The 17,896-nt window shown below is 41.6% G+C and overlaps 1 protein-coding gene across 3 annotated transcripts in view; it reads left to right on the top strand.

The window, feature by feature from the left end:
• The window catches only part of HHAT (hedgehog acyltransferase), a 315,476-nt gene that overhangs the window by 116,286 nt on the left and 181,294 nt on the right, over window positions 1–17,896 (top strand). For all 3 annotated transcript variants that reach the window (XM_039230138.1, XM_039230136.1, XM_039230137.1), the window contains exon 8: window positions 8,117–8,267. In XM_039230138.1, coding sequence (XP_039086069.1) covers window positions 8,117–8,267 — 151 coding nt within the window. The remainder of the gene's footprint in view (window positions 1–8,116; window positions 8,268–17,896) is intronic.

Here is a 17,896-nt window from a genome sequence, read left to right as displayed (position 1 = left end):
GAGAACATAGTGAACGTGTGTTTTGTCCATCACTTAAAAAAAAATGTTAGTTAAAGCCACCTTGGTTACCCACTCTAACTGTATTTTCCAACCCATTTACCCCTAAATGGTAACTCAGTTTGGTGGTTTTTGCCCTCCTGTATTTTACACTTTTACTACATAGGTGACTTGTTTTCAGTGGTTGTTAGTAGTTAACAAGACCCGTGGGAGACGAACTAGAATTGTTTGAGAAGCCATAAAGGTTATGAAATGGTAGCTCCCCACCTTCATAGTCGTGAAGGGAGCAGAAAGGGTGAAGTTCGGATCCCTCCCATCAGAGGGCCCAGCCTTCATCTCCTCCTCTGGCTGCTGCCCCTGTTGGAACCGAGACCCACCTGCAGACTACAGCCCTACCTCTTTGCCCTCTCCTTTATCATCACTCAGAAAGAAATTGTGCAGCCAGAATTTTGCATCCCTGAGAGCACTGTTGAACCAGCCCAGTCTGTTCGTGCTTCATTTGCTGTCTACCCTCTTTGATTATCTCCAGTTTGGAGGCCTGGGGACTTGGGATACTGCTTCTCCAGCCTCTCTAACTCCTTGCCTTTTTGTCTCCGCGTCTGCCCTTCCACTCCTTGGTTTTGGTGTGATTGCACTGGATACTCAGTACTTGTATTTCTTAAAAGCATCCTTTGAACCTTCTACTGTGAACTGTTCACGGGCAGGTGCAGCTTGGGTTCCTGGGATCACCCTCCTTTTTGAGCCGTGCAGGGTCAGCTGCCAGTTGTGGGTGGCATCATCATCAACACATACAACCAGTTGTTTAGAGCATATACTTAATGTAGGATGAGTACTTATAGTGCCCAGGTAGTAGAGGACAGGTTATTCAGCTTGGGGTGGTGCACTGAATGAGTCTGAAGGAACTACTGGGTTCCAACCGATTTCTCCTGTATCCTGCTGAGTCCAACAGGTAGGGACACTGGCTACTACTCTACTGTAGGTGGGGGTATAGGTTCAACTTGAAATTCCTTAGATTTAGGTTGAAGCTGGAACACTTCCTGCAGTCATTTATTTGCAGAACTCTATGACGAGAAATGATTGGATGATTTTGACCTCCTTGGCCTCTTAAGGCTGGGTGAGTTTGCCAAGAGTTGTTGCCTGCGCCCCCCACCAGCACGCCGTCTTCTCTTCTCTTCTTGGATGCTTGTCCTTCTGGGGCTCCTGGCTGGACTTCCTCCAATCTGCCCACTCCTTCAGCCCTTCCCCTGTCAGTCACATTCACTCACTTGGTTTCCTGGCTCTTATCCATGTCCTCCTTCTGATCCAGAGTCTTACATAACTACTGTTAAGCAATAGCCACCTTTTCTTCAGCATCTCTCTGGGAAATCGGGACCATCGTGGTAACTCTGACGGCTGGTGTTGACCTTCCCAGCACATGAGCTGCCTGCCTTCCTCTACCCCCAGCTGGGAGGGATAATCTCCAAGTGTGTCCTGGTACTTCTTCTAGCTTGTTCCTGGTCTCCGTTCTTGATTAATCTTTTTTTTTTTTTAATTTTTTAAATAATTTATTTATTTCTGAGAGAGAGAGAGAGAAAGAGAGAGAGGGGCAGTGTGAGCAGGGGATGGTCAGAGAGAGAGACACAGAATCTGAAACAGGCTCCAGGCTCTGAGCTGTCAGCACAGACGCAGGGCTTGAACTCACAAACCATGAGATCATGACCTGAGTCAAAGTCACACGCTTAACCAAGTGAGCCACCCAGGTGCCCCTCTTGATTAATTTCAATTCCATGTGGTTAAAACAGTGTAATATTATTTTCAGGTGTACAATAACACCTGTACAATAACACTTCCATACGTCATCTGGTGCTCATCACAAGTGTGCTTTCTTATCTCCGTCACCTATTTAACCCATCCCTGCCAACTCCCTTTTAGTAACCATCAGTTCTCAATATTTAAGAGTCTGTTTCTTGTTTTTTCTCTTTTTTCCCTTTGCTCATTGTTTTTTTTTTTTAATTCCACATGAGTGAAATCATATGGTATTTGTCTCTCTGGCTGACTTCTGTCATTTAACGTCATATTCTAACAATGTCTTTGCAAATGGCAAGATGTCATATTTATGGCTGAGTAATATTCCATCGTATGTGTATACCACATCTTTTTTATCCACTCATCAGTCGGTGGACACGTCGGCTGCTTCCATATCTCGGCTATTGTAAATAATGCTGCTTAAACATATTGTAAAAAATGTGCATATATCCCTTTGAGTGTTTTTGTAACTGTAAATACCCAGTAGTGTAATTGATGGATCGTAGGGTAGTTCTATTTTTAGCTTTTTTGAGGAACCTTCATACTGTTTTCCATAGTGGCTACACCAGCTAGCATTCTGCCAGCTGTGCAAGATGGTTCCCCTTTCTCCACATCCTGGCCAACACCTGTTGTTTCTTATGCTGTTGACTTTAGCTATTCTGACAGGTGTAAAGTGATAGCTCATTGTGGTTGTGATTTGCATTTCTCTGATGGTAAGTGATGATGAGCATCTTTTCATGTGTCTGTTGGCCATCTGGATGTCTTCTTTAGGGAAATGTCTGTTCATGTCTTCTGCCTATTTTTTAATGGATTATTTGCTTTTTGGGTGTTGAGTTTTATAAGCCCTTTGTGTATTTTGGATACTAACCCCTTTGGGATGTGTCATTTACAAATATCTTCTCTCATTCCGTAGGTTGCCTTTTAGTTTTGTTGATTGTTTTCTTTACTGTGTTGAAGCTTTTTCTTTTGAGGTAGTCCCAGTAGTTTATTTTGCTTTTGATTCTCTTGCCTCAGGGTGCGTATCTAGAAAAAAGTTGCTGTGGCCAGTGTCAAAGAAGTTATTGTGTTCTCATTTAGGACTTTTATGGTTTCATGTCTTACATTTAGATGTTTCTTCAATTTTGAATTTATTTTTGTGTATGGTGTAAGAAAGTTCAGTTTTCCCAACACCATTTGTTGAAGAGACATTCTTTTTTATATTGGACATCCTTTCCTTCTTTGTCGAAGACTAATTAACCATATAATTGTGGGTTGATTTCTGGGTTTTCTATTCTGTTCCATTAATGTATGTATCTATTTTTGTGCCAGTATCATACTGCCTTGATTGCCACAGCTTTATAACTTTTATAGGAAACTTTTATAAAGTCTGGAATTGTGATGCCTCCAGTTTTGCTTTTCAAGATTGCTTTCAGGGTCTTTTGTGGTTCCATACACATTTTTTAAGGATTGTTGGTTTTAGCTGTCTGAAAAATGCTGGTGGTATTTTGTCAGGGATGGCATTAAATGTGTAGATTGCTTTGGGTAGTATAGGCATTTTAATGATACTTGTTCTTTCAATCCATAAGCCTAGAATATCTTTCCATTTCTGATCATCTTCAGATCCTTTCATCAGTGTTCTATAGTTTTCAGAGTACAGACCTTTCACATTGTTGGTGAGTGTTATTCCTAGGTATCTTATTGTCTTTGGTGCAATTATAAATGGGATTGTTTTCTTCATTTCTCTTTCTGCTGCTTCATTACTGGTGTATAGAAATGCAACAGCTTTCTGTACATTGATTTTGTATCCTGGGACTTCACTGAATTTGTTTATCAGTTCTAGCCATTTATTGGTGGAGTCTTTGAGGGTTTCTATATAGAGCATCATGTCATCTGCAAATAGTGAAAGTTTTATTTCTTCCTTGCCTGTTTGGATGCCTTTTATTTCTTTTTTGTCATCTGATTGCTGAGGCTGGACTTCCAGTGCTATGTTGAATAGAAGCAGTAAGAGTGGACATCCTTGTCTTATTCTTGACCTTAGAGGGAAAACACTCAGTTGTTTCCCATTAAGGATGAGTCAGCTGTGGGTTTTTCATAAATGGCCTTTATTATGTTGAAGTATGTTCCCTGTAAACCTACCTTGTTGAGGGTTTTTATCATGAATGGATGTAGTACTTTGTCAAATGCTTTTTCTTCATCTATTGAAATCTTCATATGGTTCGTAACCCGTTCTCTTATTGATGTGATGTATCATATTGGTTTGCAAATACTGAACTACTCTTGCAACCTAGGAATAAATCCTACTTGACCATGGTGAATGATTTTTTAAAAAGTATTTTTGGATTTGGTCGGTAGTATTTTGTGGAGGATTTTTGCATATGTGCTTATTGGAGATATTGACCGTTAGTTCTCTTTTTTGTGTGTGTGGTGTCTTTATGAGGTTTTGGGGCCAGCTTAATGAATGAATCTGGAAGTTTTCCTTCATTTTCTATTTTTTGGAAGAATTTGAGAAGAATAGGTATTCTTCTTTAAATGCTTGATAGAATTTGCCTCTGAAGCTATCTGGTCCTGGACTTGTGTTTGCTGGGAGTTTTTAAATTATTGATTTAATGTCTTTGCTGGTAATTGGTTTGTTCAGATCTTCATTAATCTTTATACATTTGATTCTTATCCTGGATCTTATATAATGAAAGGTTCTTTAAAAAACTGTGGTAGAACACATTCTGAGATCTATTTAAAAAATGTAAAATACAGTATTGTTAACTGTAGGCATGAGACATTCTTATAAAGAACTTAATATGAGAAGAAACTATTTATTTTTTAAATAGTTTATTGTCAATTTGGTTTCCATATAACACCCAGTGCTCATCCCCACAAGTGCCCTCCTCCATGCCCATCACCCCCCTTCCCCTACCCCACACCCCCATCAGCCCTCAGTTTGTTCTCGGCATTCAAGAGTCTCTCATGGTTTGCCTCCCTCCCTCTCCCCCACTATTTTTCCCCTGAGAAGCAACTTTTATAAAATGTCTAGTTTTCCTGAATCTGCACAGACTAAGTCATGGAGCATTTAAGCGAAATCTAGAATAGGTTAGATGTAGACATGGTAGAAGTGGCTGGGGTTATTTTCCTTGGAGCAGAAAAGGTTCAGAGATGAAGTCAGGCCATGGATGGAGGCGAGAGCCCAGCATAGACTGGAGGTTGGAGTGTAGTGGTGAGTCAGGGCACACAAGCTCGTGGGCATAGAAAACTGGGAGTCTTGAGGGCAGGGCTGGATATAGAAAGAGGGTAGCTCTGCAGCTGGCTGGTCAAGAGTTGAGGGGCCTCTTTTCCAGTCTGTGGCAAACTCTCCCCAATCCTTGGCAAACTCTGGCATAAGACACAGCTTGACCCATTCTGGGTTCATGAAGACTTTTCATTAGGCAGATGCTAAGTTGTTTGAGTCAATAGGGGAATCTAACAGTTTCAGAGGATCTTATAAAACTTGGACCCTTACCTTTATTCCTGGGAAGAACCTCCCACTATGAGCAGCATTCACTGGACAGGCTCTTCTTTATTGGGCATGTGCTATTAAAACTCCTGTGTTTAATCATGTGGTCATGGGCTTTGAGCCACCTGTAGTGTGGTAGAAAATATATGCAAGTATAAAAACTCCTATAAGGTAATGTGTAATAGTGGTGTTAATGCTACTTCCTCATGCATGATATCGATGAGAGGATGCTAGAACTGAAATTATGAAATATTTAAATGAAATAGACCATTTAATAAATCTTAAATTTTTTAAAAAAAATGTTTATTTTTGACAAAGAGAGCACCAGCAGGGGAGGGGCAGAAAGAGAGAGACACAGAATCTGAAGCAGGCTCCAGGCTCTGAGCTGTCCGCACAGAGCCTGACACAAGCTCGAACCCATGAACTGCGAGATGGTGACCTGAAGTTGGACACTTAACTGACTAAGCCACCCAGGTGCCCCGGAAATCTGACAGATTTTACTCCTATGCTCCTAGGAGATAACTGTACAAAACCCACGTCCTATTAAAGGCAATGTTTGAGCAGGAAGTATCTTGTTCTCCCTGATCTTGCACCTGTTAACAGGGAAAAGAAGTTTCTGATGTCTCATATCTGAAAGAGCTCCCAGTGGCCTTAACCTTGCACAGGCCTCCCTGGGTCTTCAAATGCCTTTACTTCTTCAGGCTGATCATTTTCAGCTTTGGAGGCTTTGTGCCCTTTAATTTGTGCCCTGTCTTTTTTAGCTTTGGGATTTTTCTGACTAGAGTCCGGTGGTTCATTTTAGAGTATTTTAGAGTCCCCCTCATTGCCATCTTGGCCAGTGGAATGGATTTCTTCCCCATTCGGTATCGTTATATGCTCCCTAAATACTTTTTAGATGGTATTGCTAGCACATATATCCCACTTCTTGACAAGTGTGTATATATACACACCTAATGCATATATATTATTATACACACATCAGCTTGTCTTTCTTGACTGCTGTAGATACATCCAGCAGTGCTACTATTTCATACCCAGCCCTTTCAACACACATGATTGCAGTCTGACTTCCAAAGGTCAAAGCCGCCAGCCAGGGAACCAGAGGAGTGGTGGTTGGTTGAGCACAGTGAGCCCTAGCTGCAGACCCAGGTCATTCCCGGTGGGGACAGAGAGAGGCCTGTGTGGGCTGTAGCATGCATCTCAGACCTCATATCTTGCCCAGTGTCCACATCCTGTCTTCTTCTCATCCTCAAAAGGTGCAATTCCGGCCAAGAGGCCGTTGTAGCCTGGGGTCCTCCTGGGGTTTATTTTGTTTTGTTTTGCTTTGTTGTTAACAGCTGTGTTGTGATCTGGCACACATCCATACAGTTCACTCACTTAAAGTATACAACTCAGTGGCTTTTAGTATATGCACAGATATGTGCAACTATCACCACTGCCAATTTTATAATATTTTTATCACTTCAAAAAGAAACCCTACCCTTTAGCCATCCTCTCCCACCCCCGCCCATAATCCCATCCTCTACGTCTCTAGTGCTGGGGAACGAGTAATCAACTTTCTATTTTGGTCTATTGCCTTATTCTGGACTTTTATATGAATGGATATAAGATGTGGTCTTTCATGACTGGCTTATTTCACTTAGCATGGTGTTTTAAGATTCATCCATGTTGTAGCACATGTCCGTATTTCATTCCTTTAAACATTTTTAAAAAATACTTATTTATCCTTGAGAGAGAGAGAGAGAGGGCATGTAGGGGAGGAACAGAGAGAGGGAGAGCAGGTTTCAGGCTCTGAGCTGGCAGCACAGAGCCCAACATTGGGCTTGAACTCACGGTTCGTGAGTTCGTGACCTGAGCTGAAGTCAGATGCTTAATCAACTGAGCCATCCACGTGTCCCAGTATTTCATTCTTTAGTAAGGCAACATAATATTTCATTGGGTGGATATACCACATTTAGTTTATTCTTCTGTTGATGGATATTTTAGTGGTTTTTATCTTTTGGCTATTGTGAATCATGCTATTACAAACATTTGCGTGTAAGTTTCTGTGTGGGCATCTCTTCTCATTTTTCTTGGATATATACCAAAGAGTGGAATTGCTGGGTCATATGATAACTTTAAGTTTAATCATTTCAGGAAATGCCAAGCTATTTTGCAAACTGGCTGCACCATTTTATATTCTTACCAGCAGTGTGTGACAGTTCCAATTTCTCCACATCTTCATCAACTCTTGTTGATCTGACTTTTTGATTTTAGCCATCCTAGTGGGTGTGAACTCGTGAAGTTTTGGAAAGATCTGGGGAGGATTTTCCCTTTCTGACAGCTTTTAAATTCATAATGTGTGTGCGTACACAAACCTGTATGTACAAATGTAATTTAAATGTATAAATATATATATAAAACACTTTTAAGTATTATATCTATAAAAGCATCATTACTAAGAGGTCCTGTTGCCCATTACAATAATAAAGGGTTTTAAAAAAATTTTTTATAGTTTATTGTCAAACTGGTTTCCATATAACACCCAGTGCTCATCCCAACAAGTGCCCTCCTCCATGCCCATCTCCCCCTTCCCCCCACACCCATCAGTCCTCAGTTTGTTTCTCAGCATTCGAGTCTCTCATGGTTTGCCTTCCTCCCTCTCCCCAACTATTTTTTCCCAATAAAGGGGTTTTTAATATTTGTTAATCCAAAGTTCTCATTGCTCAAAACCAATGAGAACCAAACTTTCTGTAATGTGTGAGGTAAGGAGAAGAAAGTGGAGGGGTGGAGAAGTGGCAACAGATGGTGTGTTTTCAGGAATGCTGTGTCTTTCCCAGGAGATTGCTCTATTGCTTACCTTTGTGTCTGATGGGTCCCTCTGTCTTTCAGGAGGACTGGCATTGGCTCAAGTGATCTTTTTCTACTTGAAGTACTTGGTGCTTTTTGGTGTCCCAGCTCTGCTCATGCGTCTGGATGGACTCACACCACCACCCCTCCCTCGCTGTGTGAGCACCATGTTCAGTTTCACGGGGATGTGGAGGTCAGTAGCTTGGTTATTTAAAGCCCTTTGGGGATGTCCAGTGGGGGGAACCATGGCTTGACAAACTTCAAAGGGTTTGGGCCACCAAACCTCTGTCCCTCACTCAGACCACATTTGGCACTTGGGTTTCTTCATCTGTCTAGTAGGATGACAGTCCATGCTTTTTGAACCACTCAAAAATACTGTCAAGCTATGAAGATATGTGAAATAAGAAAATTTCTCCCTAAGTCTATGTACAGATGCACAAAGGGTTATGTTTCAATGGTTTCTTAATAACTTGGGATATGCTGCAAGATGCTGATCATTTTGTTGCTCTCTGTTTTTCTCAAAAATGACCTCTGTGTATGTGGGACTGTTAGGTTAAAAAAAACAAAAACAAAAACAGACTTAGGAAATGAGCGTAGGTCCCTGTTTGGCATTTACTAGCTCTCAGGTCTGGGACAATTTACTAAATTTCTCTAAGTTTTAGTTCTCTCTTAAATGGTAATAATAATAGTGAGGGTGATGATGCCCACATGCAGGAGTTTCGAATATTAAATAATCTAATGCATTTAAGGCATTTGGCACACAGTAGATGTTTACAAATGTTAGCTTTTACCCTTTTATTATTCCTGTACTTGGTGCCCATGGATAGATGCGTTTTGCGAGTTTTCTTACTCTTCTTGATTTTGCCATAAACTTTATGGTTGGCCTGGAGCTTTTGTTCCAAAAGATCCCTCAGCCCCCCTGCTGTTTCTTATTGTTATTCTCCAGATGGGCTTGCTTGCTGCTGTGTGTTTCTTAGCACTTCCAGTATGTAACTTGTGACTGGGCTTTGTTTTGCAATTGCAAACCTAATGTACAAAGCTTAGACTGGGGACTTGTGCAGCCATGGGAGTCAGCACTTTTTAGGCACCTCCATTTCCCTCACCCCAGCCTTGACCCTGCTCAGAGTTGCCATTCGGGCTCATTCACATGGCACCTTCCATCCTTCATCTCCGTAGGCAGAAGAGCCAGGACCCAGGTAGAGGAGGAGCTTAGTGAGTAATACCATATCTGGTGTTGCTTTTAAAAAAGAGTTGGATAGCCCGCAACATCCTGGTTTCCCATTATAACTGATGATAGATGCTGAGATTTTTTTTAAGTCTCTGTAAATGCATGTTGTTATTGGTTCAGTTTGCTTATTGGGATTAGAAATTTCATGTGGTTTTTGCATGCAATGTTAAGTAATTACTTTGATTTGCTCTTAATTAATTCATCAACTATTATAGGCAGCCCAGTTTTAATGGCAGGGTTGGGAAATGGTAGAAAGGGGGTTTTCTCTAGCCAGGAGCCCACAGAGTAGTTCTTGGTTAAAAGGTGAGCCTGGTTGGGAGGCTCTGTTAACTTTTGACCTACTCGTGAAAGTAATTTACTGAATAAATGGGTTGGGACCCAGCATGATTTGGGGTCACATCACCAGTGACTGGTGTGCACCTAGCATGGTCCCTCTCCCTCTTTGTGAATGCTTGCCCTGATGCATTTCTTAGGAAGCATATTCTTCTAAAGGGCTACTCCAGTCTTGGCTGGCATATTAAAAAAAAAAAAAAAAAAAACTGACTACTGGGCAGGCATGCTGACTCTAGGCCCCTTGTCCATAAATTTCTACCCACTGATTGTCACAAAAGGCAGTTTAGACTGTTGACTCTATTTCACATTCAGAATCCTCTCTTCTTGTCCTTTATTATTTCAGTTAATTATTTTTTGGTCCCAAATCCTCTGTTGTATATACACAACAAAGGCAGAGAGAGCATTTCTGCCAAGACTTTTGTCATTTTTTTATTAGAACTAAACTGAAATCGTGTAGACTCCAGGTTGTTGAAACACTCTCTCCTCCCTCCCAGTTCAAGTTTTAAGACAAACAGGTAAGAGTAATACAAGTTACCGTGAGGTGGAGGCTCTGGGGTGAGCCCCCGGAGTGATGTGGTCCTGGGGAGGCAGGGTTTACGAGAACATGTGATGTAATAACAACCATGGTCCTTCCTGGGAGGGACCTAGACTTTTATCTTGGCTTTCTTCTAGGCATACATGGGTGTAGATTTCCCCTTTCACAATTTTTAGTTTGCTGAAGGGTTTGCCAGTTATACTTAGAAACACCTCGGCCTTCATTCTTGCCATACAATGACTGTTCCACATTAAGTAGTTGAATTTAGGGAGGTCAACTCTGAGGTATCTCCGCCCTTTGGAGGAAGTTTGCCATGTTTGTGTTCAGGCTCTGGTGGCCTAACCCCACAGCGGCCCTTGTCCCTGCTCTCTACCCTTTCTCTGTAAAATGCACATCGACGGAAAGTAAAGTGGTGATTTTGTAATTTCTGTTTACATCTAATTTTACATTAATATTTCTGGGTCATCTATTGAGGCCTTGCTGCCGATGGAATTTCTTCCTCTTCCTGGATATAGGTGTGAGAAGAATTGGGTCATGAACAGATGTGGCAGCTGGTGATGCAGATTATTCTGGTCAGAGGCAGCCACTCATATGGTGACACACAGGGCAGAGTAGATGGAAGTGAAGGGAATAGGTTTAAAAACAGGCTCTGCAGGGGCGCCTGGGTGGCTCAGTCGGTTAAGGGTCCGACTTCAGCTCAGGTCATGATCTCATGGTTCGTGGGTTCGAGCCTCGTGTCAGGCTCTGTGCTGACAGCTAGCTCAGAGCCTGGAGCCTGTTTCGGATTCTGTGTCTCCCTCTCTCTCTCTGCCTCTCCTCTGCTTATGCTGCCTTTCTCTCTCTCTCAGAAATAAATAAAATATAAAAAAAATTTTTAAAAAAAGTCTCTGCAGAATGTCTAATAGTTACCTGACCTTCTAGAAAATCCACACTGATGTGAAGTTTAGAGCTGATAATGAGAGATGAATTTTTAGCCTCCCATTTTAAAAGCAGCTTACACACCTGAAAACCACACTGATAGCACCATAGTTCAGCTCACTTAACAGAGAAGACCTGAAGCCAGCAGCCTACTGTATCAGAGGAATCTGAGCTCTACATCATAGAATAGATCAAATTGGCCATCAGCAGAGAGAGAATGTTCCTTGACATGCTAATTAGTTCAAATTGGTCATGAAAAATTGCTATTCACCTAGATGGCCCAGACCTGAAAGTTAGGATTCAATGGGTTTATTTACTTTTTTCCTTCTAGCTTTTTTCTTTCATAATTCCTGCTCAGATATTTGCAGGCATAACAAAACCCTAAGGAGTACATGTATTCTCACTTGTGACTTTTCTGTGACCGTCTAGACCTGAGAAATTGCTTATTTTCTGCTTAGTTTTTAGGTTTCATGTTTTAATTTAGGTAGGCTGAGATCTGTAATGAGCATCTTTTGCTGGGAGTCATTAAAGATGACATTGCATGTCCAAGGTTTCAAATTAGAAGTCTGATCGTGTTCCCCTGATTTGATTTTTAGCTATGGAAGCAAAGTGTACAAAGTGATAGAATTTCCCATGGTGGCTGGTGAGTTATGGGTCAATTTCAATTATCTCCAGAATCTCGCACAGCTTGCCATCTGCCTTTCTTGAATTATGATGCTCTCAGGTCTTCATAGGCAAACTCATGCATCACAGTTTAACCCATAGAAATTTGGGCACTGCTAGACCTTAATATTTGGGGACAGTTTTGGGATGGTGCTGGGGAGGAGCCTGAGCCCCTTCTTTTAGTGAGGAATTGATTGCATGAGCTTTTAGGTCAGTAGAAGAATTTAGGTTCCTTGATGGAGAGTTGGTTCATGCCTGTGGTCGATGATGAAAACTAGCTATACAAACTCGGGCTTTTATGTTAGTCCTGCCTTTAAATCATGTCTGACTTCAAGTTGGAGACAAGATGGCAAGCATGGACTTGGTGAGATATATACCATGTGTACCTGCACTGCTGGGTAGGCAGCAAGGGCAGCGTGAACTGGAAGGGGAAAAGATCGAAGAAGTGCTGTTAATAAGAGCTCACATTTTTTGGAGGCAGCCCACTAACCAAGAGCTTGCTACTTACCAGCTGTGTGACTTGGGCAAATAGTGAAAATACCCTGGGCTCACCTTTTCATTTTTAAAATGGACATAATAATAGTACTTGCTGCATAGGGAGCATGTGATGGTTGATTGAGCCAGTGCTTAGTAGTTCCTTGGAAAGTGGTAACTTCTTCATTTTTTTTGTGCTTGAAAATCTAGCAAAGCCAGAGGTGACTGAGAAATCTGCCTGTGGGTAATCTGGGTTCAGAAAGCAGTGGACAATGATGGGACTGGCTGAGGAAAGACTCCAGTCCAGCTCTGAGCCTAAGATGTCATCTAATATGGTGTCTGACACATAGTAGTCACTCAACAAACAGATATTTCCTGAGTGAAAGATGAATGATCCCCCATGCCCCCGCACCCTTGTAGAAGAGGTAAAAGTTGGCTTACATGTGAAGTGTGGGTCTAACAATTTATTTCCCGTGGCTAACCTGTCTTTCTAACCGCAATTCTGGTGATAGAAAATGCCATCTTTGGCCATATTATCTGTTTCCTATGTTCTATCCAAGGCTCTTCCTGGGCCCATCTTCTGACAGCATGCATTCTAGGTTCTTTAACTTTTCTTTAAAATGTGAATGATTAAGTCTTTTCCAAGAATCCAAGAGGGAAATTGTGTTTCTTTATTGGGTCTGGCAAAAAAAGGAGATGAGTAAAGGAAACATTTCTTCTATTTTTCTTCATTAGAGGCTAAAAACCAACCAACCACCACCACAAAACAAAACAAAAATTTAAAGGACCTTCATTGTTTTAGGGACAGGAGAATAAGGTAGAGGCTGTCCTCTGTTCTTTAAAACACTTTTTAAATGTATGTTTGTTTTTAAATTTTTAAAAATACTTATTTTTGAAAGACAGAGCATGAGTGAGAGGAGTGTGAGATCATGACCTGAGCTGAAGTTGGATGCTCAACCAAGTGAGACACCCAGGTGCCCCTGTTTATTTTTGAGAGAGAGAGAGAGAATGTGAATGAATGAATGAACGAACGAACAGGGGAAGGGCAGAGAGAGGTAGAGACACAGAATCCAAAGCAGGCTCCAGGCTCTGGGGTGTCAGCACAGAGCCCAGTGTGAAGCTTGAACCCATGAACTGCAAGATCATGACCTGAGCCGAAGTCCAATGCTTAACTGACTGAACCACCCAGGAGCCGCAGATGTCATCTCTGTTCTCGGTGGGCAGAGGAGTGAAACCCTGATCATGGACAATCAGTGGCGCTTGTGCAAAAGGAAACAATAAGGCTAACATTTGGAGTCTCTTGAAGAAAATAACAGGGTTACATAGGTGTCATCTGGAATGGGAAAATTATGTCCAAGGGGATTCTAAATAACTGAACTCACAGATATTCTTTTTATTTTTTTTATAAGTGTACTTTTTTTTTTTTAATGTTCATTTATTTTTGAGAGAGAAAGAGAGAGAGTGCAAGCAAGGGCGGGGTGAGGGGCATAGAGAGATGGACAGAGGATCTGAAGTAGGCTCTGCTCTGACAGAAGAGAGCCTGATGCAGAACTCAAACTCATGAACCATGCGATCATGACCTGAGCCGAAGTAGCTTAAGCAACTGTGGTTTATTTGTCTGATATTAATATAGTGATTCCAGCTTTTTCTTTCACACAAGTTTTTAATGTTTGTTTTTGAGAGAGAGAGCATGCGCGTGAGCAAGTGGGGGAGGGGCAGAGTGAGAGGGAGACACAGAATCTGAAGCAGGTTCCAGGCTCTGAGCTGTCAGTACTGAGCCCGACACAGAGCTTGAAATCACGAACTGCAAGATCAGGACCTGAGCTGAAGTCAGAGGCTTAACTGACTGAGCCACCCGGGTGCCCCAACTCTAGCCTTCTTTTGATATGTTTTCATCTTTTTATTTTTAACATTATAATTAAAATAAGGTTTTTGTAGATAGCATAGAGCTAGGTTTTGCTTTTTTATCCAAATTGACAATCTCTGTCATTGGGGTCTTTAGACCATTTAGAGTTAATGTAATTATTAGCATTGGTTGCATTTAAAGCTACCATCTTGATAGTTGTGGGCTTAAAAATTTTTTTAACATTTTTTCACTTTTGAGAGACAGAGTGTGAGCGGGGGAGGAATAAAGAGAAAGGGAGACACAGAATCCGAAGCAGATTCCAGGCTCTGAGCTGTCAGCACAGAGCCTGACGTGGGGCTCGAACTCACAGACTGAGAGATATTGACCTGAGCTGACATCGGACACTTAATCTTAAGACTGAGCCCCCCAGGTGTCCCGATAGTTGTATTTTTTAATTTCATTTGTTATTTGTATTTTTTTAACACCTTCATACTTCTCTGTCCATCCATCTATTGTGGTAACATATACATAATAGAAAGTTTACCATCTTAACCATTTTTAAGTATACAGTTTAGTATATTTACATTATTCTGCAATCACCACCACCATCCATCTCTAGACCTTTATCACCTTTCCAAACAGAAAACCCATACTGATTAAGTAATAATTCCTCATTCCCTCCTCTCCCCAGCTCTTTTCTGGTACTATTAATTTCTTTGTTTGGATCTAAACATTCTATTTGGCATTATGTTCCCTCCTTGCTGAAGAACTTCCTTAGCCGTCTGGTCTGCTGGCTGAACTTTTTTTTCTTTTTTCTGAAAATGTCTTTATTTTACCTTTAATTTTGAAAGACATCTTTACTTAATACAGAATTATATGCTAGCTTCCCCCACCCCCACCAGTATCTTAAAGGTGTCTCTCCATTGTCTTCTGGCTTGCATAGTTTCTGACAAGAAGCCTGAGGTAATTCCTCTCTATGTCATGCTTCTTTTCTTTCCTCTGGCTGCTTTCAAGATTTTCTTTATCTTCAGTTTCAGAAGTTTGACTGTGATGTGCCTAGGTGTATTTTTTTTTTTTTTTATTTGTTTGGAGTTCTCTGAGGTTCTCAGATCTATGGTTTATTATCTCATTAATTTTGGAAAATTCATGGACATTATCTCTTCAAATAGTTCTTTCCTACCTCTCCCTTTTCCTCTTGTGACTTCAGTGACCCGTATGTCAGGCTGTCTGATGTTATCCCCCAGCTCTCTGATGCCTGGATCTGTTTTTTGCCCCACCCCCACCCCGCCCACCATATCTTTTTTTTCCTCTTTGTGTTTCAATTTGGATACTTTCTATTGGCTTCTCTTTAAGTTAACTGTTCTTTTTTTCTGTCATGCCCAGTCTTGTTTAGATCTCAACCTAAAGTAGTAAAGGAAGATGAGGATTGACAGTGGAGTTGGCTCCCACAGAGGTCATGTCACAGTGATCTTGACAACAGCAGTCTCAGTGAAGTGGTGGGGGCAAAAGCCCCATTAAATTGAGCTCAGAGGACAGTGGCTCTGATCTGACCCCAGGAACCCATATGTGGTCTAATGAGAGGAAGCTGGTGCACATGGTTTGGTTAGGGCTCAGAATTCCTCTCTTTCTGATTTGGCCTCACCTCATTTCTTCTTACTAGGAACACCCCTTTAAGCCTCTCATGCCCTGGCAAGGCTGTGCACTACTCTTTGCAGTGGACTCACTTGCATTCATCACAGGAGTCCTAAACCACCTACACTACGTTTACTGGCCCACATCTTATTACTACCTTCAATACGGGAACTTCTTGCCAGAAGGTTGCTGAAGGAGGCTCAGCAGTGCCAACAGGGCTCTTTCCTTCTCTGTGCCTAATGTAAAGAGCATCCTGCAAGGTGGTCTATCAGTTCAAACCAGAAAGGAAAGCAAGAGCTTCTCTGCTTGGTTTTTTATCTCCATCTATAAAATAACCTTCCCTTTTAGGACGTGTTTCTGAGATCTTCCATCCTCTTCCATCTCTTCTGTCAGTTCACTGTGTCACAAGAGGTAGATTTTCTACTTCCTCCTTATATCTTCTCTTTTGACATATTCTTTTCTAGGGCAGGTAGCTTTATAGCCCAACTCTTGTATGCAGAGGGCTGTATTCTTTCTGTAATACAGAGAAAAATACTCTAAGATCTGATTCAGTTAGACATAGTTCTGAATTTGTGAGTGCTTGGACAAGGAACTAGGGATTGCTGAGAACAGAATACATTGTTTTAGTTTTTTTTTTTTTTAATTCCCTGTTCAAATTAACTTATTCTTGTAACAGTATTGCTGAGTAAGGATTTAGGTGTTAACATCACTGCCTGAGACCAGGAGTGGTAAGTTAGGTGTCTAAGATCATGTAGGTACCACATTCTTACTGTATTAAAATCTAAATCCTAATCCTTTTAGTAAGAAAGGTTTAGATGCACAAATGCATTTGCTTATAGAGGAGTATGTGAAAATTTATACAATTAGTAGCACCATGAGTGAATAGATTTCCTTTTCCAATTACACCAAGAAGAAAGGCAAAAATATTTGGTGTCGTCACTTTGTAAGTGCTGAGATTTTAGTCTTCTATAGCTACAGGTTCAGAACCTGCCACCTTCATTTTGATCCACCTGACTGCAGTAGACATTCAAAGGCTTTTCTCTAGAAATGCTGACAAAAGGTTCTGATATGCCCCAACTGCTTACCCGTTCAACAAGATGGATACTGTGTATTCTTTTTAGTACTGCCAACTATAGTGAGCCTTTGGGGTAAAAGTTAAGACTAATTCTCTACCTGTCATGTGTGAAAATAATGTTTTATCCATAAGCATGACGTGCAAACCTGGCTCCAACCTATTTCAAGTTCTTCTCACTCACTTTATATTACAACAGTACAGAACTAGCCCTTGTTTCTCAGTCTAGCCCACCCGGTTCACCCACAGACCCCCGTGACTTTGGTGCTGGCCTCCTGGTGCTGTGCGGCTCACCCTGCTCCTCCTCTTCCTCCTTCCAGACAAGATGCCACTCAGTCTATAGACAGTGCCAGCTTCAGTGTTGCCTTTTCTGTTGAGCTGTGCTCCACTCCCTCCCAACAGGGGCTTGCACATTCCTCTGCTCTCTGGTACTTTGTACGAAGTTCATGTATCATAACACATATTTATACTTAATACAGTCATAGTGTCTAGCTTATGGAGAATGGAGACTACTGTTCCTTACTTATTTTTTGTATGGCATTTTGCTTTAATACAGGTAATGTCTGTATTTAGCAAGAGCCTTGCCTTACATCCTTGCTATTCCAAGTATGGTCTGAGGAACCTCAGCATCAGACTCTCCTGGGAGCTTGTTAGAAATGCAGGATCCTGGGTCCCACCTCAAGACCTACTGAATCAGAATCCACTTTTTTAAAACAAGATCTCCTAGGGACATTGTGTACACATTCAAATCTAGGAAGCACTGGACTAGCTTAGATGGATCCTAAGGATTCCTCCTCCCTGATTTGCCATGACTCTAGACTACCTGAATAATGGCCATGAGTGACTGTAAGTATATCTGGGTATTCACATGGGTCACAGGGACTGGGCCCTAGGAGAACTTCATTGGGAGCTTTTATTGATGTTCCTAAGGGATGAGGCCACAGAGGGACCGAGGTAGGATGAGCTCAACCAGCTCCAAGTATGGAGGGCCTGGAGGCTGGCTTTTTGATAAAGAACAAGCAGTCTGACAAGGCAGACTTATAGGCACACAAACAAGATGGGGAGGCCCCTGGTCTCTTGTCACAAAAACCTAGGAAAAATGAATCTCCCCACCCCACCAC

This window comes from Hyaena hyaena, unplaced genomic scaffold, assembly GCF_003009895.1.
Source record: "Hyaena hyaena isolate Hyena2069 unplaced genomic scaffold, ASM300989v1 scaffold_43, whole genome shotgun sequence".
In the NCBI taxonomy this organism is placed as follows: domain Eukaryota; kingdom Metazoa; phylum Chordata; class Mammalia; order Carnivora; family Hyaenidae; genus Hyaena; species Hyaena hyaena.
The sequence above is the reverse complement of the archived record's forward strand: the minus strand, read 5'-3'. Positions and strand labels throughout refer to the sequence as shown.